This window comes from Periplaneta americana, chromosome 3 (genome assembly GCF_040183065.1).
Source record: "Periplaneta americana isolate PAMFEO1 chromosome 3, P.americana_PAMFEO1_priV1, whole genome shotgun sequence".
Lineage (NCBI taxonomy): Eukaryota > Metazoa > Arthropoda > Insecta > Blattodea > Blattidae > Periplaneta > Periplaneta americana.
In genome coordinates, this window is record NC_091119.1 from 157,802,260 (window position 1) to 157,829,878 (window position 27,619).

Sequence of the window (27,619 nt, forward strand, 5' to 3'; positions counted from 1 at the left end):
TTTTCTTGTCGTGTTAGTTACTACCTGTGACCATCATGGCGTCATGGAAGGTCCGTAAAGTGGAGATTAAAATGTGATTATTGATGTTAGTTAAATGATTCCCGTAAATGTGTATATAAAAATTTCCTTGTAACACGTGAAGAAAAGTTACAGCATAAAGTAACTTGTGATATCATGTCTAATGTGGAAGTAAAGGAACTTTTCGACGAAAACAGGTAACAATATTTGCATATCGGGTTGAGAAAATTAGCAGAAAAGATAGATAGATGTATTCTACTGTGTGGAACCCAATTATATGAGACTTATTTTGAAGAACTTACGCGTACATGAAAGCTAAACATTTTTTGCCACGATGTGTTTTTTTTTTCGGCGATTGACTGAATGGTTCTAATACATTATTTATAGTTTTATGAGATAGGAAGCATGACACAGAGTATCTGGATAAATAAAAACAACTTGCATTTTTTCATGATGGAGATTATATTCATACTAAGTTGTAAAACATACGAACAAACTTTTTCCCCTGCATATATTGATAAATGATGAAAATTATTCCAGGATGAACACGACAAATCTCTTCTCCGATCACTTTTTTTTTAATTTGTGGATTTATGACAACTGTAACCATTAGGCTACATAGGACCCATATTGAGACTTTTGGCATAAGCATTACAACTTAACACTTCTTAGCTTTTTTCTCAGATAGGTATCATTATTCTCTTTACATAAAAATAACAGACCTTAATAATATTTGGTAATGAGAATACATGTATAGAAACTAAATTTTGCTACGAATTTCTTTGTGTAATAGGCCTATTTGTTGAATTACCGCAGAGGAAGGTTAGGATCTACCAAGTAAAAAAGAAGTAAATGAAAGAAAGCATAAGCCTAATAAACCTACAATAAAATTGTCCTAGAAATATTTTCTGCAACATCAGCTGAGAGATATCACCAACAACATAATATTGACAATAATTATTTCTTTAATAACTGTCATTATTAATACTTTTGAGTGGACATGGAAAAAGTTAGCCTATGAATCTACATATTTGAAACCTAAGAAATTATAATAATATACGGTATACGAGTAAAACTGCGTTACTTGTTTGTATTATTAGAATTCCATTTGATTACTAAAGAATGTATTTCGTATTGACATGAAGCACATTTTCAGTCAATGATAATGGTGGTGCACGTGCATACTATTACCAGGCTTCAGTTAGTAGTAGACCTATTGAATTTGAATCATAAACTACGAGTTGTAAAACTACGGGCGAAAGGAATAAGAAAGACTTAAAGTTGGCAGGTAACATTTATTTTTCCCTTGAATTGGACCACTTGACCACAAATTCATGAAGGATTGGATGATGGCACGGAGGATGTCATCTATCATCTGATATCTTCTGCCCCAAACGCTTTCCCTTTCATCATTCCTTTCACTCATCCTTCAGTAGGCAGTTTCTTCTTATCCAGTGACCCAACCAATTCCATTTTCTCTTCCTGGTCAGTTTCAGCATCACTCTTTCTTCATTCACTCTTTCCAACACAGCTTCATTTCTTATTCTGTCTGTCCATATCACTAGTTGGGACCCACTAGTCTTTTCCTTAGTTCTTTCTCCAAAGGTTCGCAGAGGATGCTGCTTTTTCTATAAAAAGCTTCTTTTGCCATTGCTTCCTGGTTGCAGCTCACATTACTGCTTATAGTACATCCCAAGTATTTGAATTTTCCAAGCAGTATTTAATATTATCCAATGTTTCTTTTGTCAAAATCCTTTTTTACCTCCTGCATTTATCTGTAATACTTCAGATTCTGAAAATTTGCGTACTAATTTACGGATTGTTTCATGAGTTGGAACTGTTACACTAGGAAATCTTATGGTGTTTGAACTTAACAGCACAGACTCTGTGCATATGTATCATATATGAACACCCATTGTTCTGGAAAAAAAAAACAAAGAAACAAATCAGCCATATTTTACACTTTTTAAACAAATGCTGCTTTCTGAACACACACACACACACACACACACACACACACACACACACACACACACACACACACACACACCCACCCCTTGTTACAATGGCTGACTGAAAACATTTTTGTGTGTGCGTGTGCGTGCGCGTGTGTGTGTGTTCTCTCTCTCTCTCTCTCTCTCTCTCTCTCTCTCTCTCTCTCTCTTTGCTCATATTAGGATACAAATTGTTTTAACAGTTCTCAAAGTATTATTCTCATCGCAAGGGATTTTGTTTGCGTTTGGTTATTTATTGTGGATATTCCTTTCCTTAGAAATATTTAGTGGTTAAATATAGTTTGAAGGTAACAGAATTTTCCGGCTGTGAGTTGTGAAAACACGAAGGGCTTGTATTGTACTAATATATTGTAAACGTCTTCTGTATTTACTTTTCAACTGAGCTGTGACCCATATTCTACTGCAAAGCGATGTACAAATACAATGGAATGTAAATAAATACAGTACAATTAAGAGACTTAATGTTCACTAAAACAATTTTGTTGAATGGTAAATTAAAATATTTTCTAAGTAATTTTGGACAATGTTTAATTTCTTACATTATATTTCCAAGTTTTTATGCCATACTTTGTATTTTTAGACGTAAGTGCTTGCATATTTTCAGAGTGGGACTGAAGACAGCCGTGGGACTGAAGCCGGATGGTCTATGGCGAGTCCTTGGCATCAACCCCTTTGATTTAATTACCTGGTTGGGTTTTTCCGAGGTTTTCCCCAACCAAAAGGCAAATGCCGGGTAATATTTTGGCGAATCCTCGGACCTCACCTCATCTCACTACATCTCGCCAAAATATTGTAAAAAATTGCACAAAATTGTAAAAATTGTAGAAAATTACTAAATTGTAAAACTATAAAAATTTGTAAAAATTGTAATTGTAATATTGTAAAATTTTTTACTTGTTCCACATCTTAAAGCTTCATTGCTCATGTAAGATCTAGGGAATAAAATGAATGAATGAGTTTTTAGGTCATAGAAATCAGAGCCCTGGTCATCAGTCATGAAGTGATCTTGAATGACTATAATAAAACCTTGCATTAAAAATGACAACAAAAATGTTGAACAAGAAGGAAATAATACTGAAAAAGGCAGAATGGAAAGCTGAGTTGTGTTATATAATAAAATAAATAATTTTAAATTTGTAAAAATGCGACAATGGTTGCATTACTCAATTCATCGTTAAATTTCATAACATTAATAAGGGGTATCAGGTGAAATAGTAATACGATATGAATCATTATCCAGGAATCTGTTCCCTAAGTAACATTGCCGTGTATCTTATAGACTGTGCTTCAAACTGCTCATCAATAGACTGTCCTTTGACGAATCGGAAGTGTTTGATACATGTTACATGTCATCATGAAGTACCTAGTCCACCACTACAGTAGAGTTAAAACACAAACACGAATATCGCACCATGTTGAAGATCGTGAGCATTTTGGATCATACTGAATTAGTTAATTGGTTTTTATTGTTGCTGTTTTTCAGATATCCATCTGGATGGAAAGCACTCCTTTTAGTGCTGTACACACCAGTGGGGCTGGTGCTTGCTGGTGTCAGGTTGCTCATTGCTGTGCAAGCATTGTTGGTGGCTTTATTGCTTCCTCAGATCCCTGCTGTGAAAAGGTAACACTGAATTTGAGCATTCCTTGAAGTGAAGTTGTTTCACAATACATTGTGGAATGAAAACATAAAGACACATTGATGCTGTGGCATCTTTAATTCATAAGGATAATACAGTAGAACCTCGTTACAACAACTTTCTGGAGACTGGAAAAATCGTATTGTTTTATCAGGGTTATTTCTGTACTGAGGGATTATGAAATGTTGCCCAAATTCGTGTTCTGAAAGAGAATATAGTAGAAATAAGTATGAAACAACATTTACTCACCAGTTATTTTATTTTTCTTCTCCAGCTAACATCTTAATGAAAGTAATCCAGGTCTGTCTTTAAAACATTGCAGCCAACCATTGCTTTGAATGATGAAAGAGTAATGGAATGGAGAAAAATTCTCTCCGGCGCCGGGATTTGAACCCGGGTTTTCAGCTCTACATGCTGATGCTTTATCCACTAAGCCACACCGGATACTCACCCCGGCGTCAGACAGAATCGTCTCAGTTTAAGTTCCAACTCTTGGGTTCCCTCTAGTGGCCGCCTTCTGCACTACGTCATAGATGTCTATGAACCTATGACTCAAGTCCACACATGTGCTGAGGTGCACTTGTTATGAGTGACTAGTTGGCTGGGATCCGACGGAATAAGCGCCGTCTTAAATCACGAAGTGATTTACGCATATCATATATATTATTTTAATGTACCGAAGTACATATGATATTTCCATGCAGATATTCTGCGTCATCATACGATGAAAGAGTAATGGAACGGAGAAAAATTCTCTCTGGCACCGGGATTTGAACCCGGGTTTTCAGCTCTACGTGCTGATGCTTTATCCACTAAGCCACACCGGATACTCACCCTGGCGTCGGACAGAATCGTCTCAGTTTAAGTTCCAACTCTTGGGTTCCCTCTAGTGGCTGCCCTCTGCACTACGTCATAGATGTCTATGAACCTAGGACTGAAGTCCACACATGTGCTGAGGTGCACTCGTTATGAGGGAACCCAAGAGTTGGAACTTAAACTGAGACGATTCTGTCCGACGCTGGGGTGAGTACCCGGTGTGGCTTAGTGGATAAAGCATCAGCACGTAGAGCTGAAAACCCGGGTTCAAATCCCGGCGCCGGAGAGAATTTTTCTCCATTCCATTACTCTTTCATCATATGATGACGCAGAATATCTGCATGGAAATATCATATGTACTTCGGTACATTAAAATAATATATACATTGCTTTGAAGTTTGAATCACCAAGTACACTAGCATAATTAAGCACTTTTTGACACACATTAGAATTTGTTACAGGAATGTTAAGTGTCTTCATTTTATTAAACATTAAACCGCTTCAAGATAACAATGTCAACGTCTTCTGTTGTCGTAGTTTTTAAATGTTTACCTTCTGGATTAATTTTACTACTTGCGACACTGCTTTATTTCTTTATGAGTGTTGCGAGTGTTGACTGCGCAAATCCATGCTTTTAGCCACTTCAGTCTGCTTCAGTCCTGTATCTAAATCATTGAATGCAGCCAATTTAGTCTCCAGACTGATTTGATTTGTGTTACACCTGCCATCATTAACAACTAACACCCGAATATGAAAGGTGCCAGTGGCAGGAACCATAAAGGCAAATCCTGTTAAGGGTCACGTTCCCTTGAAGCAGGAAGAAATCTTCATTATGTTTTTATTGTTCCATTGTGGTTTCTGCAAAATTTGACCATTTAAAATAAGGAAATATACTGGAACTGATAAAAATTTATCATTGCAATAGTCTTTATTGTTATATTGGTTTTCATTATACTGTATGAAGGCCGACTGTGTCAGTTTTCCTACATGTAAATAGCGTGTTGCAAGAAATTATTGTGAAATAAACACTTTTAATCGTAACATTTGTTTGTACTTTTATTTTATTTTTTTTTAACTAAGGAATGTAGCTTTAAAATAACGAAGAAAATTCTGTACATCTCATAGCAGTGTAGGAGATTAAATTAGTTCGATAATTCAATTGTAAATATATGTTTCCATCCCATTTCATAAGTTTTGAAAAACAGTATCAACTCGAAGAGTAAGTCACGTATTTCTAATTGAGTATGCATGTCTATTATTCATGTATACTACCTTGGAGGTGGAGTGGAATATTACTGCATACATTTAGTAATTTATGGATTCACATGATAATGACCTTTATTGTAAGTAAATATCAGATGTCATATTGTAGTACAAAATGGAAACTTTCGTCACTGGTAGGTTGATACCCCCTTTGAAAATTCATACACTGTTAAGTGCTATAAAGATAAAGTGACCTACAAATGTTTATCTGCAAATATAAACTGAAATGTTTTGTTTTACTAGCACCTGAGTAACTTTCCAAAGTCAAGCCAAATTCATTGCACCTTCTGCGACAGTTTGATGCAACTTGCAATAAATCAGAATCTAACTAGGCTAGGTCACTGTCTACTATTTTTTCTTTTTAATTAATGGTGGGTACTTGACTTTTTCGTCATTCACCCATATGAAGCCAGTTGTTGTGTCGACCAATTTACCGACAGAGTTGTTGCACCATAGGAAGCTGGTCTACGCTACATCCACAATGAGATGATGATGGAGATATGTTGAAATGCCACAAGGAAATTGCAGCGGAGAAAACTCCTGTGTTACCTGGACCATGAGTTTGCCCAACACAAATTACGAATTGGGGCATGCTGGGCATTGAACCTGGATCCACAGAATTATAAGTCCAGTGCAGCAGCTGTTCTATCAATAGTCTCTAAACACACACCTTCATCTCAAACAGCAAAAATAACTAAAATGCTCTCTCAATATCACTCAATAAAAGAATTGTATTCCAATGGATACCATCCCATTGTGGAATCCTGGGAAACGAGAATGCGGATGCTTTAGCAAAGAAGGGCAGCATTGCTACTTACAGACCTGTTACTAAATCTATGTATTACTCTGTGAAAAGATTTATTAAATCTATATACTTAGACTTCAACAAACAAAATTTGATAACACAATCTCAAGGGAAAAAATGGAACTCTCTGCATCATAATCCACAGTTAATTCCCGATTTACCACGAAAATTCTGTAGCTGCATTTAGATTGGCAACAGGCCATGATTGTTTGGCCAAACACCTGCATAGGATTGGAATATATCAGTCCCCTAACTGCCCATTGTGCAACTCAAACCAAGAAATGGATTCAGAACACCTCAAAATCTGTGCTTCAGTGGCTGGTCATGATAATATCTTTGAAAAATATTGGAGTGCAAGAGGTCAAATGACTTTATTGGCAAACGCCTGGCATTAGAAAACAACAACATAAGTCCAGTGCTCAAGCCACTAACTAGAGCACCATAGTAACCCACTGTCTACTGTGAATTGTGTGTTGTACTTTCATTGAACACTTGTGAAGAATTTTCTAGTCTCTGTGTAAATAGATGCTCAGTAAGATAGAGAATATTGAAGATGGAATGTTTATATTCGGAGTTTGGGCCTGCATATTAAAAGAATTGAAAGCTCACAAAATACTGATCTTAAACTGTATTTGAAAGTTTGATTGATTGATTTTCTTTTTTTTCTTTTTTTTTTTTGTGCTCTATAGTTCGTATTGACAGCTAAAGTTTTATAGTTAACCTCTGCTTCATTATACTTACCTCTGTACTACAATCTAAATGGGGATTTGAACTTGATGATTATGGAAGGTTCTTTGTATGACTAACTTAATACAAAGAACTGGTTTAACTTGCTGATGAGACTTCTGTTGTATCTGAAACTTTTGAATTATGCAATTTTTTTTTATGTAAATACATCTATAAGTTTGGTCCGGTACTAGAGTACTATCCCAGAAAGTCAACCAACACATTTTCATGCGAGTTTTGTTATGCCTGTAATTTCTAAACTATACGACATATTCTAACGAAGTAAATGGTGATCAACAGATGAAGGATTAATGTATGCAATGTGAGTTGGAGTGGAGACGTCATCTAGCAATGCGCGGGAGGAGAAAGTTGCACCAAATGGCAGGTCACAAGATAGCTGAGGCAGTGTAACAGGAGAATGTGAAGTGATAGAACGTTCGCACTGGTGGTGTTTTTTTATTGTTTTTTTTTTTTAAACCTGAGCGGATTTTATTGGTTTGGGTTAAATTGCAACAACTAAGTAAACTAAAAGAACTCCAAAAGGAAATTACATTTCAATGGATATCTAGTCATTGTGGTATACCTGGAAACGAGAAAGTTGATAACATTGCAAAACAGGCAACATATTTGCAACCAAGACCTCTTCAAGTGATATCTCTATCCAGTGCTTTTGCTTCAGTAAAGTCTCATTTTACATACCTATGGATCAACAATTGGCTCTCTTCTGACAAAGGAAAAATTTTACAGTCTATACAAAAGAAATGTGCAAAAATTTTTCCAGACATGTTCAAACATTTTTAACAAGAGCCAGAACAGGTCACATTGTCACACAATTGTACCTACACCGATTTCACATTTCTGATAATCCTACTTGTCTGTGGTGTAATAATCATGATGAAGAACTGGAACACATTCTTCTATACTGTCCATCCATATACCACAAAAGAAGTAAATTAAAATCATCAGTACCAGTTGCAGAAGACACAGCCCTGCAGTATATATTGACTACACTCCAACTCTGGCTACTAGCAACAGGCATCTATAATGAACACCGATCAAAGTACCCCTCATTTCTCGTGAAAAACAAAAACTGAATAGACTACAGTGGACTATAGTGGACTTTATATGTTGTTAGCAAACAGCTGGATACATTAAGACGATTGATTGATTGATTGATTGATTGATTGATTGATTGATTGATTAAATTGCAACAACCTTTCATACAGCTGAATATATTCTCTTAAACAGATTATTAATTACAAAAATTTCACCTTTTCTATTTTTCCACAAACTAGTAACAGCACTCTTGAAGGTAAACATTTCATTGTTGCAGGTTTGTCCTACGTTCTTTGTGCGTAGCACTGGGCATTGTTGTCAAGCAAGAGAACTCTACAGTCAGGGACGAGAATGTAAAGGTGTTGGTGGCAAACCATATATCACCTTGTGACCACATAGCAGTGCATCTTGTTTCTGGAAGCGTTACTGTGAGTGTTCTGAGCTTGTTCCATTTGTGTTAACTTAGAAGGTGAGATATAAGTTGTGATGTTGAATCTTTCTCAATAGTGTAGTAATTACTGGCCCTGCCTTGGACTCAGTTAACATAGGTTCAAACTTGAGCGAGTACATTGGATTTTTTTGGACGAAAAATGTCAAATTATAGTACAGTTAAATGTCATTGATACCGTCTGGTATGGTATTTAAAAGTAGAAGCCATTTGAGAAAATTTCCTAGTGATACGTATCACAGATACTGTGAGATCACTGTTTCAGTAAATATTGTGAATCTGCAAATAGTATTTGGACATGTGTTCGCGTTGGCTTCCGCGGCTGGTGTACATGGTGTGTGGATAAGCTTCAGGGCTTCTACCGCGTTGTCTTGGTGTTGGTGGCTGACGTTTCGACTGCTGTGTTGTGGTCATCTTCAGAGCAGTTGTTGGATAAGGAAATAGTCTGCGAGCTCGTATATATATATATATATATATATATATATATATATATATATATATATATATATATATATAGTAGTCTCGATGGGGGGAGTACTTGCAGTGATGGGTCGTACCATGCCCAATGTCTGGATGAAGGGGGGGGGGACGCCGCGTACATGTGGAGACCTGGTTTCTCGTTCCTAAGTATGATCTTGGAATAGACTTCCCCATGAGTTGTTGAGTTGTAACCCCTCGTCCTTGTTGATGTTCTTGGGATGTTGTTTGATGTGGAAGGTTTCTTTAACCAGTCTTCTGTATAAGTTGTCTTCTTTATCTATTATCTTGATATTGTCGAATTCGATGGCGTGGCCTGAATCTGCTGAGTGTAAGGTTATTGCTGATTTTTCGTATGGGCCATATTTGCAGAGTCGGATGTGTTCCTTCCTTCTATCATCCACCATACGTCCCTTGCTCCTGCGGTTTAAAATACATAGGCCAAACTGGACATACGGTGGAAGATAGAAGGAAGGAACACATCCGACTCTGCAAATACGGACCATACGAAAAATCAGCAATAGCCTTACACTCAGCAGATTCAGGCCACGCCATCGAATTCGACAATACCAAGATAATAGATAAAGAAGACAACTTGTACAGAAGACTGGTTAAAGAAACCTTCCACATCAAACAACATCCCAACAACATCAACAAGGACGAGGGGTTACAACTCAGCAACTCATGGGGAAGTCTATTCCAAGATCATACTTAGGAACGAGAAACCAGGTCTCCACATGTATGCGGCACCCCCCCTTCATCCGGACATCGGGCACGGTATGACCTATCACCGCAAGTACTCCCCCCATCGAGACTACTATACATATTCGAGCTCGCAGACTATTTCTTTATCCAACAACTGCTCTGAAGATGACCACAACACAGCGGTCAAAACATCAGCCACTAACACCAAGACAATGCGGTAGAAGCCCTGAAGCTTATCCACACACCAGTATTTGGACATACTTACTAGGAAGTTAGTTGTGATCTTGAGATGCATACAGAATTATTTACATACTGCATGTCACACCTTCCAAGTTATGAATGCTGTGAAGTTGTGATCACACTTACTGTTGCTACATACTTGCCTGCAGCCCAGTGTGTGGGAGTTGCCAGGACCTTTGTGCTGGGCTCTGGGGCTAAAGGAGTTCGGGCTGAGACAGGGGAGGGAAGTGCTATTGACCAATATCCGTAGCCACTTTGAAAAGTCAACTGTTCCTGTCCTGTGTCACCCGGAAGGCTCCACGACAAGTGGGAAGGTGGGGTTGCTTAAGTAAGTGCTGTTTTTGTGGTATTGCACATGCTTTTGATTTCTTTTTATATAATAAAGACAGTGACACCTCCAGAACAGTTGTCAGAGTTGATAAATATATTTTATTGCAACTTAATTTTTTGTGGGTTAAGTTGGAAATTTTATCTTTCCACTCTTTTCCTTCTGCCCTTACTCCTAAAGCTTTACTCATTAAGTTCACACTGTCATCAAACCTTGCACATGTCCATTTGGCATTTGTTATAATATTGTTCAGAAAATATTGTGTGCTTTTCAGTATTTCTTATTAATGTGTTGTGTTTATTTTTAGACAAATAGAGAAGTTACTCAGAGAAATGAGATAGAATGGAGACTAAGGAGATGATCTTTTATTACTATTTATATGTGCCTAAGAAAGTGAATTGTGTGAGTGGGCGAGGAAGAGAAAATTAATGAGTATCAGTGAAATATACGAAAAGGGAGGGATGGGGAGGAAGAAGAGTGAGGAAGTGAATGAAAGTGAGATGGGAGATGAGTGAAAGAGGAAAATGGAGGGAGTAAATGAATTAAGGGAAGATAAAGGAAATCAGGCCATCGGTAAAAGAATGTGAATGAGAGTGAATGAGATAGAAAGAGATGAAGTGATGGGAAGACAAAGGGAATTAGATTAGTTATTTTTTAAAATAAACTTGCTGTTATTCATGTTCATTAATTTGGTTTATAGCTGATCCATGCGTCCATTTAAGACGTTTTTCTTTTATTTTATTCAGTTCACTGAATTTTGTAGAATTCTTGGTCTTTTGATCTGCAATAGAACACTGTAACACAATGTGCAGGACATGAAGGCATGTTCTGTATATACGCTGCCCTCTAGAAGAACTGTGATACCTAGGTTTTTTTAACAGAAACTACATCTAAATTTGGAAAACTTAAATTTGCTTCTACAGTGCAATCAGTTATGCTTTCCCCTGCGGCGCGGGATTTTTCTTATGAGCGAGCCCACACTCGTTTCCTTCACACTGAAGGGAGTAGCAAGCCTGCTTGCTTACTTGTTGACCTTCCTGAATGCCACGGTCATAGCGCAACTGTTTCTGGGTGTGTTGTGTTGTTCGTTTCTTAATTCAGCAGTATACATAAAGTGTATTATGCCTTGTGAGTTTACACAGATAGCACAGTGTGTCTTTATTTATGATTCATATGTGTTAAATCAGCTCGTGAAGTTCAGTTCGAAGTCGGTTTCAAGAAAGATTCCCGGATGTAGACCTCCAGATCATAAAATAGTCCATAATCTTTATCATAAATTTCAGAAAACTCGAAGTGTCCGGCCTGAGAAACCAGAAAAGCAGTGTAGGGTTCTCACTGAAGAAAGATTACATGACATTCGTAATCGTTTAGAAAATTCTCCTAGAAAATTTCTTTGTCATCTTGCACAACAAGTGGGACTTTCATATGGGTCTGTGCAAAAGGCTACTAAATTATTGCACTTCAAGCTGGATAAATAACTTTGGCACATGCTTTTCAGCCAAGTGACCCCATATGTAGGCACACGTTTTGTGAGTGGATTCTGAAAAATGTGATGAATAATTTCCTAAAGAAACGCGAAAAATGTGTGGAGAATGAAGACAGGCAGTTTCAACACCCCATTTGATAATTTGGTAAGTAAGGAGCCTCTTAAATTTGTTTGTATATTGTTGTATGGTTGGTTTTATTGTTTTACTCTCTCGCTAATCACTGAGACCCGGCTAACTGGCAGAACACTCGCCTATAGGCAAAACACTCAGGCGGAAAGCAAAACTGATCATACTGTACTATATCATTACAAAATTATTTTTCACACAGATTTAGAGCTTTGAATGCTTACATAAATTTAACATTACCACAATCCTGTTAAAAATAAAACAACGAAAACAATACAGGTTTGTTTTGGTATAAACGAAAACAGAGGATTTATAGATCATACATTTGAAACATACATTCAGACTGTTGATTTTATGATCAATAGCAAGTATTGCCACATCTTGTCTTTATTACCACTAAGCCTTCTTGGCAGGTTCTTGATCAAAGCCTTGATGTCCTCCTGCGGTATTTCCTCTCATTCTTTCTGTAGTGCCTTCCATAGTTTGGATGGGATGGCGAAAACTCAGGTCCAAATACGATGTTCAAGCATATCCAACACATGCTCAATAGAATTCAAGTCGGGGCTCCTTGCTGGCCACTTCAAAGTTGAAATGCCAATCTCCTGTAGGTTGTCCATCACACTCTAAGCAGCATGGGAACGTGCATTGTCGTGCATAAGAGCAAAGAGTTCGTCCATGAAAGGTGCAAAAAAGGACTACATGATCAGTGAGTATCTCTTCAATGTACCGGTGTGCCGTTAGTAAGCCTTTCTCTATAAATACGTGCTCGGCACAGATCTTTCAAGGTATGTCGTCCCACACACCATCACAGAGCCTCCTCCAAAAGGCATCCCCTCTTGAAGAAGGTACAAGGCTTCTCCACACCCTTTCCCTTCCGTCTGATGACCTTAGAATCCAGACTCATTACTGAAAAACACTTAACTCCACTGTTCCCAGTCCAGTACTCATCTCTCTTCGCAAAACATAGACTGGTCTTTCTGTGTTCTGGATTAAGCTCTGGGTCTCTTGACAGGTCTTCTTGAGGCTAGCTAGACCTGTCTCATATAGCCTTTTCCTCACTGTATCCTCACTTAGTTGCATTGTGGACTTCTATCAGGCAATTTCATGCTTAAACAGTAGTGGGATGTCGATTTTGCAGGACTTGTAGCTCCAAGAAACAGCCTTCACTTTGACCTGATTCAGGCATCCTCTGAAAATTATTGAGTTCCTGGAAATGTTTGAATACTCGAAGGATATTACAGCAAGACTTACCCAGGATCTCACCAACATAGTTGTAGCTGCGGCTTTCATTTACAAGTGCAACTGCTATTGCTGAATCCTCAGAGCATAGAAACATCTTTATGCGTACTTCTCTCTTTAATCTTTTCTGAATCTCCACAGAGAATGTTAACATTAAAGGCCCAGTCAAACAGAATGCGGACGGGAGGATCGCAGTTCGCCACAGACTGAGGAAGTCAAACAGAACGCGGACAGTGCAGGATGAACCAGTGTGGAAACAATTGTTGTCAAGTGCAGTACTCATCGTATTTGCTCGATTTGTTTCTAAATTTGTATGAAATTGTACTTTCAGTTTCGTTTTTTCTCCTGGATTAACATGTCCAGCAGCTCCTCAGGTGAAGAAGAATTGCTTCTTCTGTTCGCTTTGAGCCATTCATCAAAGCGGAAAAGAAAAAGTGGGTGCATGAAATAATTGAAAAAAGAGGGGGACTAGGCGAATTTCACGGACTATGTAATGAACTGAATTCGTTTTAAGACCGTTTTTCCGACTATTTTCGAATGTCTAAACAAAAGTTTGAGGAATTACATAGCCTTATAGAACCAAAAATATTGAAAGTGACAACAAACTGGAGGCGACTGATTGGAACGAAGGGAAGACTAGCGATCTGCTTGAGGTAAATAAAAGATTTTCGTTTGTATTTTAAACTGTATTTATTACTAATCAACTGAAAAATAAGTATGAATATGGAAACATGACTCAGAAAACAGTATTATTTCGAAGACAAAATTACCTACTATTGAGAAGTACTGTTATTTCCCTCTTGCAGTTTATTTACGAGCTGCAGTACGTTTTCGTACAAATCTTTTGCAGAAAAAACAATAGTGGCAAAGAACTTAATGACATCGGAGGTGTGGTAGCTACCTCCAAGTCAGTATAATTAATTTCAGTGGAAGGATTATGTATATAATTAGGATTATCTGACCATGATGAGTTGATTGAAAAAAAACGGAGATGGTGGAGGTGGAGTCTGGATGCCACGTATCATATAAATGAGCATATTACCGCACAAATTCAATTAATTTTTCGTTTCGTCGGCCATTTTCTACGAAACGTCCGCCTCGAACTCTGTGGAAAAACACAACTCCCTATCAGTCTGCCGCAAACCAGACTAGACCGCGGCGTTGGGCCACACACTGTTTGACTAGGATGATGCATTCGAATGTAATACAGAATTTGCGGCGGATGGTCAGCCAAGTCCGCATTCTGTTTGACTGGGCTTTTATGCTAAACATCGATAGTGCAACTATATCCTCATAACTAGAGACCCTCAAATTTCTTGAATAAAATCGCCTAAATTTCTTGAGTGACAAAGATAAAAATTCTTGGGGGGAAAAAGGAAAATTCTTGGGTTTTGTGTTCATTTATATCCGAATTAAAACAGCTCAATATGGCAACAGGTACTGTTTACAGTTGTATTAGTACCTATGTAAGAGGAAAAAGAAATAATAACTAGAATGACAAACTCTATTTAATTTTAATTCAGGTATAGAAGAATAATAATAATAAACCAAATGTATGTTTAACCTATTCACTAATTATTACAAACAAAAATTGTAAGCCTATATTAACAAACTCAATTTACTTTCATAGTTAGAAGATGATAAGAGTTTTAAGTTTGTCATGCTAAAGTTTGTTCTCCAGTCAGTTAAAACACGAGTAAATTTGGAGAAGAACCTTTAACAGTTCACATTTGACCGGGAATCCACAGTGCTCTTAGTATACTATCAACAAAGGGCCGATGATCCTTGTGCATTGCCTCAAGAGCATCTTTCACAGAGATTTATAGTGTGAACATGTTTGTTTTGGTACTTCGTTAATAAATTGCTGAATGGGGTTTGGGGGAAGAAAGAAGAAAAAAGTATGGGGGAATAACGGCTTTAATTTACGATTTTTTGCTAGGTACTATTAAATTTCTCGAGTAAAAGTAGAAGGTCGCTGATGGAGACAAATTTTAAAATATTCGCGGGTACTTGATATGTCGAAATACACGTAAATATGTTACAAATTACCTAAAAACATGTTTCTCATCATTTTGCAATGTTTTTAAATTTTCGCTAGTCGCGAAATTTGAGTATCTCTACTCATAACAATAATTTTAAATCGTAGCTAGAAGACAATAAGTCTATAAACAACGTCATTGTTGGTAACATTACACTTTTGTAAGCTTTGTTGAAACTCAAAATTTGTGTGGAAATGATTCATTTATAATTCCGTGATAATATGCAGCAGTAGAAGCAAATTTCATTATTCCACATTTAAATGGAGTTTCTGCATAAAAAATTAGGTATCACGGTTTTTTTTTGGAGAGCAGTGTTCTTTGTAACTGCTCACTTGGCTTGTACAATAAAGTGGTCACGAAAAAATTGTAATTCCTCAGAGGGTGAATCTTCTTGAATAGATTATTACTCTGTAACAAAGAGAAAGAAGAAATAAGTCTTTAAAAATTCATACAGTAGGATTCAGTCACTTTAATTTGCGTTTTATTGGGATCAGCACGTTTGTGTAATTCTCTAAGTCAATAAGAAATAACAAAATAACCTTTCACAGTTCTTACTTAGTTGAATAATTATTGGTGTTTTTCGAATATTGCTGCAGTATTTCATATTTGCATTCATTTGATTTGGTGTTCAGCGAACTGTGTTCTGTGACTGGCAACTGGACATTTAGCTTTACTGCTTGTTTTGGAGTATTTGATAAGATCTGAATGATAAATCAGCCCATCTTGTCCCTTAACACACAACTTAAGTAATAATTAAATTCGGTGCCAGCACACATAAATTGTAGGACATTTCTTTCGTGTTTGTTTCAAGAGACATTTTCTGACATTTTACAGGTTCTCTTCATGGCCGTTCTGTTTAACAGATGCTATTCAACCAGTTGCCATTCAGATATGGAGACCAGCATGCTCTGATGTTGCAGCTTCAGCATTAGCTACTGGGATATGGGCTGATATTTTCTGGTTTCTTTTTGTTCCTTGTACCATTTTTACTCTCAGGTAAATCTCAAAAATGATGTGTTCAATATGATCAAAATTAATTATAGATTATACAGAGACATTTCTTTTAGTTCTGAAATACCTATTTTATATGTATAGATTCGTCCATCGAGTTAGCTCTGTTGTAGCATGTCTGCCTCAAGAGTAGCTGGCCCGGTTCGATTCCCGGCGGGTCAGAAATTTTGTAAAATTTGTACCTTGGGACTAGGAGAGATGAGGGTGCACAATTTCTAATCACTAGATTGTGCACCAATATGCCTGGGGTTAAATCCCAAATCTCTCTGCAGTGCAAATTATGAAGAGAAGGCATATGTCACTGTTGATAGTGATTCATCCGTTGGACGGAGGCATTAAGCCTGGCTGGCCCCTTAGTCCTATTTGACAGGAGTAGGCTACATGCCAGCTCCAGGTTTCCCCTTTTCCCTTCCTCATCTTCATCATCATCATCATCACTCATTTCATACATTACACTTACATGAACACTTACACATACACTCATCCTAGTACACAACATACCTCTCCATATGTATGTATAGGTTCGTATTATAATCTTTTTTATTAATATCTCAATGGAGGAGTTGCCTCCTCAGAATTTCCAAGTGCTTTCTCTTGTGCACTGACCCTATAAGGAGTACCTCTTCCGCCACTAAGAGCACTATTAAAATCTTTGCATCAGTTACTAAATAATGTAGGTAGACTAGCCGTACCCGCGCGCTTCGCTGCACTTCTTAGAATTAAATATTGACAAATCTAAATACAGTTTTGTAATTACTTAATGAATAGTAGCTTTTTGTATGTTGTAAGTCGTTTGCTTCTGAGTCATTTTGAAAGTTGTATTTAAAACTATGAATTTAACTGTTATTATCAAACAATACTTCCTGGAGTTGTTCAGTCAACTTTACTTTTAAGATTGATACTATTCCGGTCGGGGTACGTTACCTTTGAGATTTTTTCCGGAGTTTTCCCTCAACCCAATATGAGCAAATGCTGGGTAAATATTGGTGCTGAAACTCGGACTCATTTCACCGGCATTATCACCTTCATCTCATTCAGACGCTAAATAACCTAAGATGTTGATAAAGCATCGTAAAATAACCTACTAAAAAAAGTAAAAAAACTGATCTGAAATGAAATATACTTGTAAGAATTGAAGGCTCTTACTCTCAGGTGGAAGAAAATTTCCAATTAAATGATAAGCCTATGCTTGAACTTTGATTGATGGAGTAGAATTGACTTTATGCATTTATTGCACAGTTTATTCATTTTATCTATATTAACACAATTCAATTGAGCATAGTTAAAATAATGAAATGTTAAGCTAACGTACTATTACTGGATACTAAATCAATACACTCTCATCATTCGTTAATTCTCTGAGATGAAAATGAATGTGGTAGGCCTACATAAACATTATTTTAAGAAATACAGGAAACGAATAATATACAGAATAGCCTATCAAGTTTTCTGTGCATAAGAATCTATTTTAATCTTACCTGTCCTCGATTTACTCAGAAGTTACTGTAATAGCATAGGCCTATAGCATCATGTCCATCTAGAGAAATAAACTTTCCAATGGTGAAATAATAATTACACAAATCGGTTAATTAGCTTCTGAGATTACTTCATAGAAACACAGAAACATGTTAAATGAATAGCTTTCGTTTGTTGTTGTCCAAGGCCCCTTATAGACGAAGTCATTTGTTTTCGTTTCATTACAGCCCATTAGGTGGCCAAAATAAAACGCATTGTTATTTTAAAACTCATTTATCTCATTAAATATCACTCCTATCAAAATTTTGCAAAGAATAAAACTTATCGGAAATCATTTTTAAAGAAACTTTTGTTATGTAACACATTTCACAGAAGTCAATAATAAGCGAGATTTTTCGATTTATTTAATTCAGGCCCCCTTATAACTCCCCTTTTAAATAACATATTTTGAATGCCATTTAGCCTAAAATCTAAGTTACAACGAACTTAATTTATATTCCAATTTTCATCGAAATCCGTTCAGCCATTATTGCGTGAAAAGATAACAAACATCCAGACAGACAGACACAAACAAAATTTCAAAAAAGCGATTTTCGGTTTCAGGATGATTAATTATACATGTTAACACCAATTATTTTTGGAAAATCGAAAGTTACCAGAAAAATTTTGGCTACAGATTTATTATTAGTATAGATAATAAAAATAATAATAATATGTACTATTATCTAATCATTTTTTATTAATACTATTTTGTAAAGCATTTTGTGTTTCAGTTTTGTTTACATTATCGTTTTGTAGTAAGTGACAATCACAGTTGCAGAGTTATTCCTGTATTGGTACCGTAACACAGAAAGTTGCATTGCAGATATCTTCCAGTTGTCGTGAAAGATGGTGGAGAAAGTGATTCTCAATTTGGGGAGCGAGCGGCACAGCTGCTGGCAGCAGAGCTGGGAATAGAAATGACGCAGCACACTGCTTCAGACAAAGTAGAATATGAGAAGCGCTATTTGTTAGAACAGAGTCAGCCTGTTATTGCCCGCACTTCATCCACTTCCGAGCTCCAGCGAATGGCTCGCCAAGTGGGTGAGGTGCTGCCATATGTGCCTCACGATGTCATCATTAGAGACCTTGGTGAGTTGTATTAACATTCAGCATTGTAGATACTTTGTGTAGATTTTTACATGTAACAGCAGGACATTAAATATTTGACCTCAAGTAATCTGACATTTTATAAAATCTGAGTGAATTTTGGTTTTGTATTTAATCAGATAATTTTGTGTTTTCTTTCATATTATGCAAGAAAAGTTGGTTCATTTTTTTCTAATTCTATTGCTTATGTATATTTTTCTGTTTCGATTTTATCTTAGATATACATGTAACTTTATTTTGTGTCAACATATTATCATACATTTCCTTTTTATCCTTTGGTTGAGTGAAAAAATAAAGGATTATTATTATTATTATTATTATTATTATTATTATTATTATTGACAGGTACTGATATTTACATCTTTGACCTAAACACAACTTTAATATAAAAAAAATAAAATAAAAGACATAGAATGCAAAAGGAGAAGAAAATGTCCTTCATTGTCTCATTAAATTCCTCGCCTCCCAGTATCGGTCACTCTCTTTCACTTTGGTTAAGGTTGGACAGGGAAGTAGGTGGTCCCTGTTCATATCTTCTTGTAGATCACATAAGGTACATTTTGGGTCTGGTAGTAAGCCAAAACGATGGAGGTGTTGAGCTAGGCAGTCACGCCCAGCGCATAAGCGGAACTTTGCGACTGCTTCATTTATTGGTCTATTTGGTATTTCTAAGATGTCCCTTTGCCAATGTTTCTCTTGTGCTTTGCTTTTAATATCTTGCACGTAAGCTTCTTGGATAACATTCTTGATATTATTATTATTATTATTATTATTATTATTATTATTATTATTATTATTATTACTATTACTATTACTACTACTACTACTACTACTACTACTACGGATGTGATCATTAAATTCCTGTCCCATAAATGGAAATAAAATTACCTGATTTAAATTTGGCTGCTATCCCCTTGAAAGTAGTCCTCCTTCGATTACCTATGGGGAAATTTTGCATCCAAGAAGTTACACACTGCTCCATAGCAATGGGGAAGAGTTACATGTTGATGAAAAACCGATCATGGGGGAAGTTGGTCAACAACGAAGTTCTGCAACATGTCCAGATACACATTTCCTATGACTTTTGCCTCGATGAAGAAGAATAAATTATCCAATGACAGAATGTTCTACTGAATGGCACCAGGCTTGTTTTCACATTAAACATTATTGCGCATGCACATGGACATGCAGCTGTTTTTAAATCACTGTTGCATAAACTTGGACAGTTTCTGCATCTTGTCAGATTTAAATTACATTATCTTCATCTGATTTTAATTCGCTAGCATTAATTTCTCGATCCCTCTAAGTGAAACATGGTATATTTTCTAACTCTTCAAATGGTGAAGTATGAATGTTTTTCTGTTTGGGTTGAACCCGAACTACACTGAAACTCGGCATTGAAAATTCTTCATTACTCCCCATATTGAAGTAGTTGGGAAACCATGCTTTTTTGCCACATGTGGGTATTATTTGAGGATTAGCCTCGACATCCCTTATTATTTTCACTTTCCATCCAGTAGTTAATTACTTCCATTTAGTTGCCATTATAGCAATGCATAAACATCATAAACTAACAAAAGAACTTGGGAACAGGATACACACAACTCGCGAGGACAAAGCAAGCAAAGCAACCACTCTGTGAAAGCAACGCATAGCAAGACCATAAAGAATAAAGCATTACTAGTGATTCAAATTCAAATTTATTCACAATTTACATTTGAAATGATACATATGAATATATACCCGAAATGAGCATATGCTCGTGCTCAGGTACAGTCCAGTAATCTACATAAATTTTACAGAGATCAATAATAATGTTGATGTTAGAAATAATAGTAACAATAATAATAATAGTAATAATAATAATAATAGTAATAATAATAATAATAGAATATGTGACGGAGATGATACAAAGATAGTAATACAAATTAATTCATTAATAATAATAATAATAATAATAATAATAGTAATAAAACAAAAATATTTACAATAATAAAATAAATACTAAGATGGATAAAATAAAATATAAAACCACTTAGCGACAGTTAGCACAACTTAAATAATCATATAATAACCAGAAAAAAAAAAGATGAATTCGAAAATCAACAGAAAAGTTCGTTGTATCGCAGACGACAGCAACCGCCGTATTGACATTGTGTTATGCATTATTGGTAGTAGAGGGGAGCCGAAGGTCTACGTAACTGCTGTTCTGTTCGAATCTTCTCATACAATCATGGGAAGTTAATGCTGAAAAACAAAATGTTGTTGTTGTTGTTTTCTAATGCCAGGCGTTTGACAATAAAGTCATTTGACCTCTTGCACTCCAATATTTTTCAAAGATATTATCATGGCCAGCTACTGAAGCACAGATTTTGAGGTGTTCCGAATCCATTTCTTGGTTTGAGTTTCACAATTTGCAGTTAGGGGACTGATATATTCCAATTCTATGCAGGTGTTTGGCCAAACAATCATGGCCTGTTGCCAATCTAAATGCAGCTACAGACGATTTTCGTGGTAAATCGGGAATTAACTGTGGATTTTGATGCAGAGATTGTGTTATCAAATTTTGTTTGTTGAAGTCTAAGTATGTAGATTTAATAAATCTTTTCACAGAGTAATAGGCTACGTAGATTTAGTAACAGGTCTGTAAGTAGCAGTGCTGCCCTTCTTTGCTAAAGCATCGGCATTCTAGTTTCCCAGGATTCCACAATGGGATGGTATCCATTGGAATACAATTCTTTTATTGAGTGATATTAATTGAGAGAGCATTTTAGTTATTTCTGCTTTTTGAGATGAAGATGTGTGTTTAGAGACTATTGATAGAATAGCTGCTTTGGAGTCTGACAATATAACTGCATTTTTAAATTTATTGATGTGGCATAGAAGATTCCTGAGACTTTCACTTATTGCAATGATTTCTAAAATGTCTAAGAGTCAAACTGTTCATTATTACCAGGATTGAGATGCACTATCGAATATGCTGGTACTATTGATTATTGAAAGTCGATTCGATATTTTGGGCTTCATTATCACAAAATATACTTCAAAAATATTCCTTAAAAGTGGGATTTTCCTTAAACTGGTTTTCTTAAAAGCAGGAATGAATTACATTATTCTTATTATAATTTGGCTGGTACTTAACAGATTGTTCCTTAAAAACAAGAAAGTTAAAACAAAGTTTTACTGTACCTTGAAAAAGGTGATTATCAGAATGTTACTGTTGCAACGCAGATTGGGGAGACATATAACACAGCTCTGGCTGGTGAAGCACTGCTTAGTGAGGTGATAAGGTTCTAAAACAGACACTCTGTATATTTTCTTTTGTACAGCAATGTGTAGTTGAGGAGTGGTTGCTTTCTTTGTTGCAGTCAATCAGAGACGACCATTGTTATTGGCAATATTATCTAACTGTAATATAATAAAAATAATAATAAATTTATTTATTCTGATGGTGGGCAGATATCAGAATCCATTTTGATACAGTGTTCATATTTTGTCTTGCAGTCAGAACACGAAGTGTTGATGTTACTATTTCCAATATACTGGAAGGTGTAGTAACGTATGTACCCCAGATGGAAGCTTCACAATCAGTCGGCTCTGTGAATACAGCAACAGAAGAGTCAAAGAACATTCCTTCCACTTCCACAGCAACACATACTCTAACAAATAATGTGCAGGTAATTAATGAAAACTAGTTCGATAAAACTCATTTCATAAAATCAGGTTTATGAAACCAGTTTCTACATTGTGAGAAAAGCCTAGCGTGACTGAAGTTTCTGTTCGTGTGCTTACGACAGCTGTCAAACTGCACACATTGTGAAGCTTTGTTGCCGCTTTTCATTGACTTAACTCAGACATGGGCAAACATGACTCAAGTAAGCCAGCATGGTTTCGATGTTCCTTCAATATGATGATTTGAGTGTAATACAACACCTTATTTGCACTGTCTTGCGTTTGCCCTGCATTTGCCCATCCCTCACCTACCTGGTCATGGATCCTCCTGGGTCCTGAAGTATAGTATACTATACTTCATACATGCATTTAGTTTCAAATTTACCACTACTATTATATTTGCATTGTAATCAATAAATTAATGACCTTTTTGTGACGAATATGAATGAAAAATTGCTGATGATCGAGTTTCAGGATCAAGTGGAAATAAAATGATGGGGAAACCTTGGTTTCCGAATATCTGTTGAATAACAACTAATATAAGTTTTAAAATAAAATTTTATTTATAACATTAATGAAAACATTTTATTTCATGATGGTGTATTAGCTGTCATTACATGTACATAACATTGTATTAAAGTTGTCCATTTCAGTAATTTGAGGTTTTGAAATTACAGTAAATATTGCCCTGTGGTAGCTAAAGTACATTACATATCAGAAGTTCATACATTAAAAATGTTCAACATTTCGAGCAAATACCATGTCAATACATGAGTTGGAATTGGATTGCGTTGTACTAGTTTTTGAGTATGACATTAATTCCAATTCAGATTGTCCTGCTAAAATTATTATATCATTATTTGATATCACAATATGTTACAATCCATAAACTAGATTCGGCAGTTTCTGTTTTCATCATCATCAGCAGTAGACATTTCCAGTCAGTTGTGGGTCGTCTCAGTCCACAAAGTTTTGTCTTGCCGTAATTCCTCCTCTTTAATTATTGCCCAATCATGGCCTCTCTTTTTTAAATCTATGCGTACTTGAACTAACCATTTAGTCCGGGGTCTTCCTAATGTTCTTACATCTTTGACTTTCATTTCCAATGCCCTTCTTGGTATTCTTCTTTCATTCATCCTTTTCAAGTGACTGAACCATTTTAATCTCATTTTCACTATTGGCTCTTTTAGTTTTTTAAACTCCTAATGTCTATCTAATAACTTAATTTCTGATTTTGTCCTTTGTTTTCTTTTCTATGTTTCTTAAAAATCTCATTTCTCCTGCCTGGATTCTACTTGTTTTCCTTAGTCATGGTCCAGGTCTCAGCACAATACGTAACTATAGGCATGTAATAACATTTATACGTCATAATTTTTATTTCTTTTGACACTTTCCAGTTTCACAAAATATGTTTTACTGTGTTATAAAATGTAGCGCTAAACTGGAGAATTCCCACGGTATCTTCGAACCGTGCCGTTGTGTTTAGCACCAAATTTAAGTAAATACACAATCTTGTCAACATAAGAACACGATGTTGGTGTGTGGCATCGTTGGAGGGAGAAATTTGTTTCTTTTCTCTCTCCATCTCCTTCGTTCTGAACATTACATTACTTAGATGAGAGTCTCGAGACAAAACAGTTTTGCTATATTTCTTTTTTTATTAAATGTTAAGCACAGGAACGCCATTTCGTAATTTTATTTAAGAAACAAGCCAAAAAAATTATCTTTACATCAAAAACGGATGCTCCCTGGACCAAATTATCGTATTTTATAATTGTTTGAATGCAACAGAAGCCAGAAGTCTTGCACTTGACTAATGCAGTGAATTATTTAAGAATATAGTCGCGAATTTTACTACCACTATTTCGATTGTGTTTTGTGTTTGGCATGGCTCGGTACGGCCTGGTGACTAGTGGCCAGCGAGTAACGTTGACTATCGACATTGCTTTGCCGTGGGTATTATCCAGTTGTTCCAAATTTAGTACCCAGTCCAGTCCTATTAGTGATTTCTTGTTGAATTTTTGCTATGTATGAAATCCTGCTTTCTAAATAATCTGCTTCCTCAGCTTCTTTTAAAATGTGATTTGCGATCTTAATGTAACCACTATCTGACTGTTCTCTTCCAATCCTCATCACTAAATACTTCTCAAGATTTAAATGTAAGCCATATTTTTCTAATGCTCCCTGCCATTCTTCCAGCTTTTTTTGTAATTTCAACTAGCCTCGGAAATGGAACTTTCTGTTTTATTACATTTTAATCCAAAACTCAAAAACAGTCTTATTAGTGATTTCTTGTTGAATTTTTGCTGTGTATGAAATCCTGCTTTCTAAATAATCTACTTCCTCAGCTTCTTTTAAAATGTGATTTCCGATCTTAATGCAACCACTATCTGACTGTCCTCTTCCAATCCTCAACACTAAACACTTCGCAAGATTTAAATGTAAGCCATATTTTTCTAATGCTCCCTGCCATTCTTCCAGCTTTTTTTTTTTTTTTTTTTTTTTTTTTTTTGTGATTTCAACTAGCCTCGGAAATGGAACTTTCTGTTTTATTACATTTTAATCCAAAACTCAAAAACTATTTGTGAGACATGAAATCTGATTGCAGATTTTGAAAGCTCGTTAAAATTGACGCATTTTACTCGCATTATGTGTTAAGTCAAAAATGTAAAACATAAATTGTTGCATACTACCTGGTTGGATTTTTCCGAAGTTTTCCCCAACTGTAAGGCGAAAGTTAGGTAGTTTATGGCGAATCCTCGGCCTCATCTTGCGAATTACTATCTTGCTATCACCAATTCCATGGATGCTGATAACCCAGTACCTAGTTGATACAGTATCTTCACATAATCAACTTAAAAATAAGAAGTAAAAATTCACAATGTGAGTTTCCTAGCAGATGTATTCACTGATAGGAACTTAACCAATTAAGTTGGCTCGTTCTGTTCTGCGAAATTCCATTTACTTCATGGTGTTCTGTCTCTTAGAGTATTTTTATATTGTATTCTTTGTAGCGCACTAAGTATAATATATAAATGTCTATAATTCTATATAACAATAGATTCTCTTGTACAGTTTTAAATATTTTAAGAGTTTTAACATGGCTCAGGTGAATTGGTACAGATGCAATCATTTATTGAATTGACTGTACTTACGTCAAAACTGCAGATGTATTTGGACTGCAGTTCAGAATGCAAAGTGCCCTCTGTTTATGAACAGAAGTCACCAGCAGCTTGACTGCATAGTTCATTATTACGCTTATGTTTAGGGGACGGATGTTGATGAAAAGTCATCTTCTTATTTTTCACATTAGGACAATGCCTATTAATATAGAAATCCTTTCTATGTTAATATCAACTTTAAAAAGTAATTTCTTATATTGCATTTTTTGCATTTTTTTACGTTTTTGAACTAATAGGTAATTTTTTATATATTTTTCAGCATTTTTTGGTCATTTTTAGTACTTTGAAGAACTTTTAGATCATTTGGAATGCATTTTACTTTCTTCTTTATTGATAGGTCTGTTAAATTATTTTCTGAGCAAATAGGTCAGTAGTAATCACCTACTGAATAAGTGAATAACAGTGAAGTTTGAGTTTTATAGTTTGGAACAGACTCTAAAATCCGCCCCTCATTCCACTGAAGGTTTCACTTCTCACAACGGAAGTAATATAAAATGCTTGACAGCAACGTAATTTAAGCGAGGACTTTGACCACTACTGTTCTTTTGTCGGTACGAGGGTGTCTTTAGAATTTATGTTTGGAAGGGGAGAAACTTTCACCATATCCTGGACAGAACGTTTTGTCCTCAACATGGTTCGGAAGGGATGTCTACTGTAGTGGACAGTATTTTTAACACAAAGATTGCAAGAATGCATGCTGCGCCTGCAATTTGTTTTGTCATTCACACTCCCTCATCTGGAAGATCTGGTAAAAGAAGTGCAGAAGGAGGAGGAGATGGAGAATGAAGGCGCTGACATGGACCACCCCTGATTGACACACATTGTAAACCCTCATTAAAATCTATAGTTTTCCCTTAAAACCTTCATTTCGTTGCATGTTCTTTTTCTTTATCTTAGCCAAATTCCAGGGAGTTGCCTTCTCTGTCCGAGATTTGCAGGGCAGTCATTGAAACAAGGTAACTAATTTTTAAGAAGTTGTGGTGCGAGTACGGTGAATAATATTTAAATGTCATTTTCTTTTAATTTCATGGCATTTTTCCATTAGTTTAAGGGCATTTTAGTGATCATTTTAAGTAGATTTTTAGATCATCAACATCCGCTCCCTACTTATATTTAATATGGAACCTCTTAACTTACTTTTGTATTTTCTGTTTTTGTTACTAGGGTTCATGTTTGGATACATCATCACCTTCTTTTGCACGGTCAGCACAGGAGCGAATGTTGTCCTTCAATGAACGTAAAGCTCGTCTTATAGAAAATGCTCGCCAGAGATATATAGAGAAACATGGACTTAAGAATGTTGGATTCAATTGCTGATGACTCGAGTGCTGTGCGATGCTGATCGTTTTAATGGGACCGGACATCCAAAAACCTTCTCCTGCTCCTTTCTTCCTTCTCCTGATCAGGTCTGACTATCACGTAATTTAGTAATATGTATGTATGTAAAATGTGCAGCTTTCAGGATTATGATGTTTAAATAAAAAAGCTAATTTTATGAATAAGAAGAAACTTTTTACACATTTTGCAATTAATTATCTATCCTTGATATTTGCTTGTAATTATGGGGAAAGAAATTTGTCTATAATATGACATGTATAGTAAAACAATTTTTGCCATATTTATTTTCTAAATTTACGTCCTTTTTTCAGTTGAAAGTAATATGTACAAAGACTAGCAGTGTTATAATAAAACAAGTATAGTAGT

The 27,619-nt window shown here is 35.8% G+C and overlaps 1 protein-coding gene and 1 non-coding gene across 2 annotated transcripts; one reads left to right on the plus strand and one right to left on the minus strand.

Annotated features, from left to right (window-relative positions):
* Nucleotides 1-27,619, plus strand: LOC138696766 (lipid droplet-regulating VLDL assembly factor AUP1-like). Its single transcript, XM_069822155.1, has 8 exons — nucleotides 1-215; nucleotides 3,517-3,654; nucleotides 8,614-8,764; nucleotides 10,356-10,534; nucleotides 16,260-16,421; nucleotides 18,778-19,043; nucleotides 22,566-22,738; nucleotides 27,080-27,619. Exons 1-8 carry the CDS (start codon nucleotides 175-177, stop codon nucleotides 27,230-27,232), a joined length of 1,263 nt encoding a protein of 420 aa, XP_069678256.1. The 5' UTR covers nucleotides 1-174; the 3' UTR covers nucleotides 27,233-27,619.
* TRNAY-GUA (transfer RNA tyrosine (anticodon GUA)) lies at nucleotides 4,043-4,114 on the minus strand. Its single transcript has one exon. It is a non-coding gene; the product is annotated as a tRNA-Tyr (tRNA).

Coding starts and splice junctions, on each gene's coding strand:
- LOC138696766 (XM_069822155.1), top strand. CDS start 175: ATGTCTAATGTGGAAGTAAAGGAACTTTTCGACGAAAACAG. Junction 10,535..16,259: donor GGGAAGGTGGGGTTGCTTAA/GTAAGTGCTGTT, acceptor GACATTTTACAG/GTTCTCTTCATGGCCGTTCT. Junction 16,422..18,777: donor TGTACCATTTTTACTCTCAG/GTAAATCTCAAA, acceptor GTTGCATTGCAG/ATATCTTCCAGTTGTCGTGA.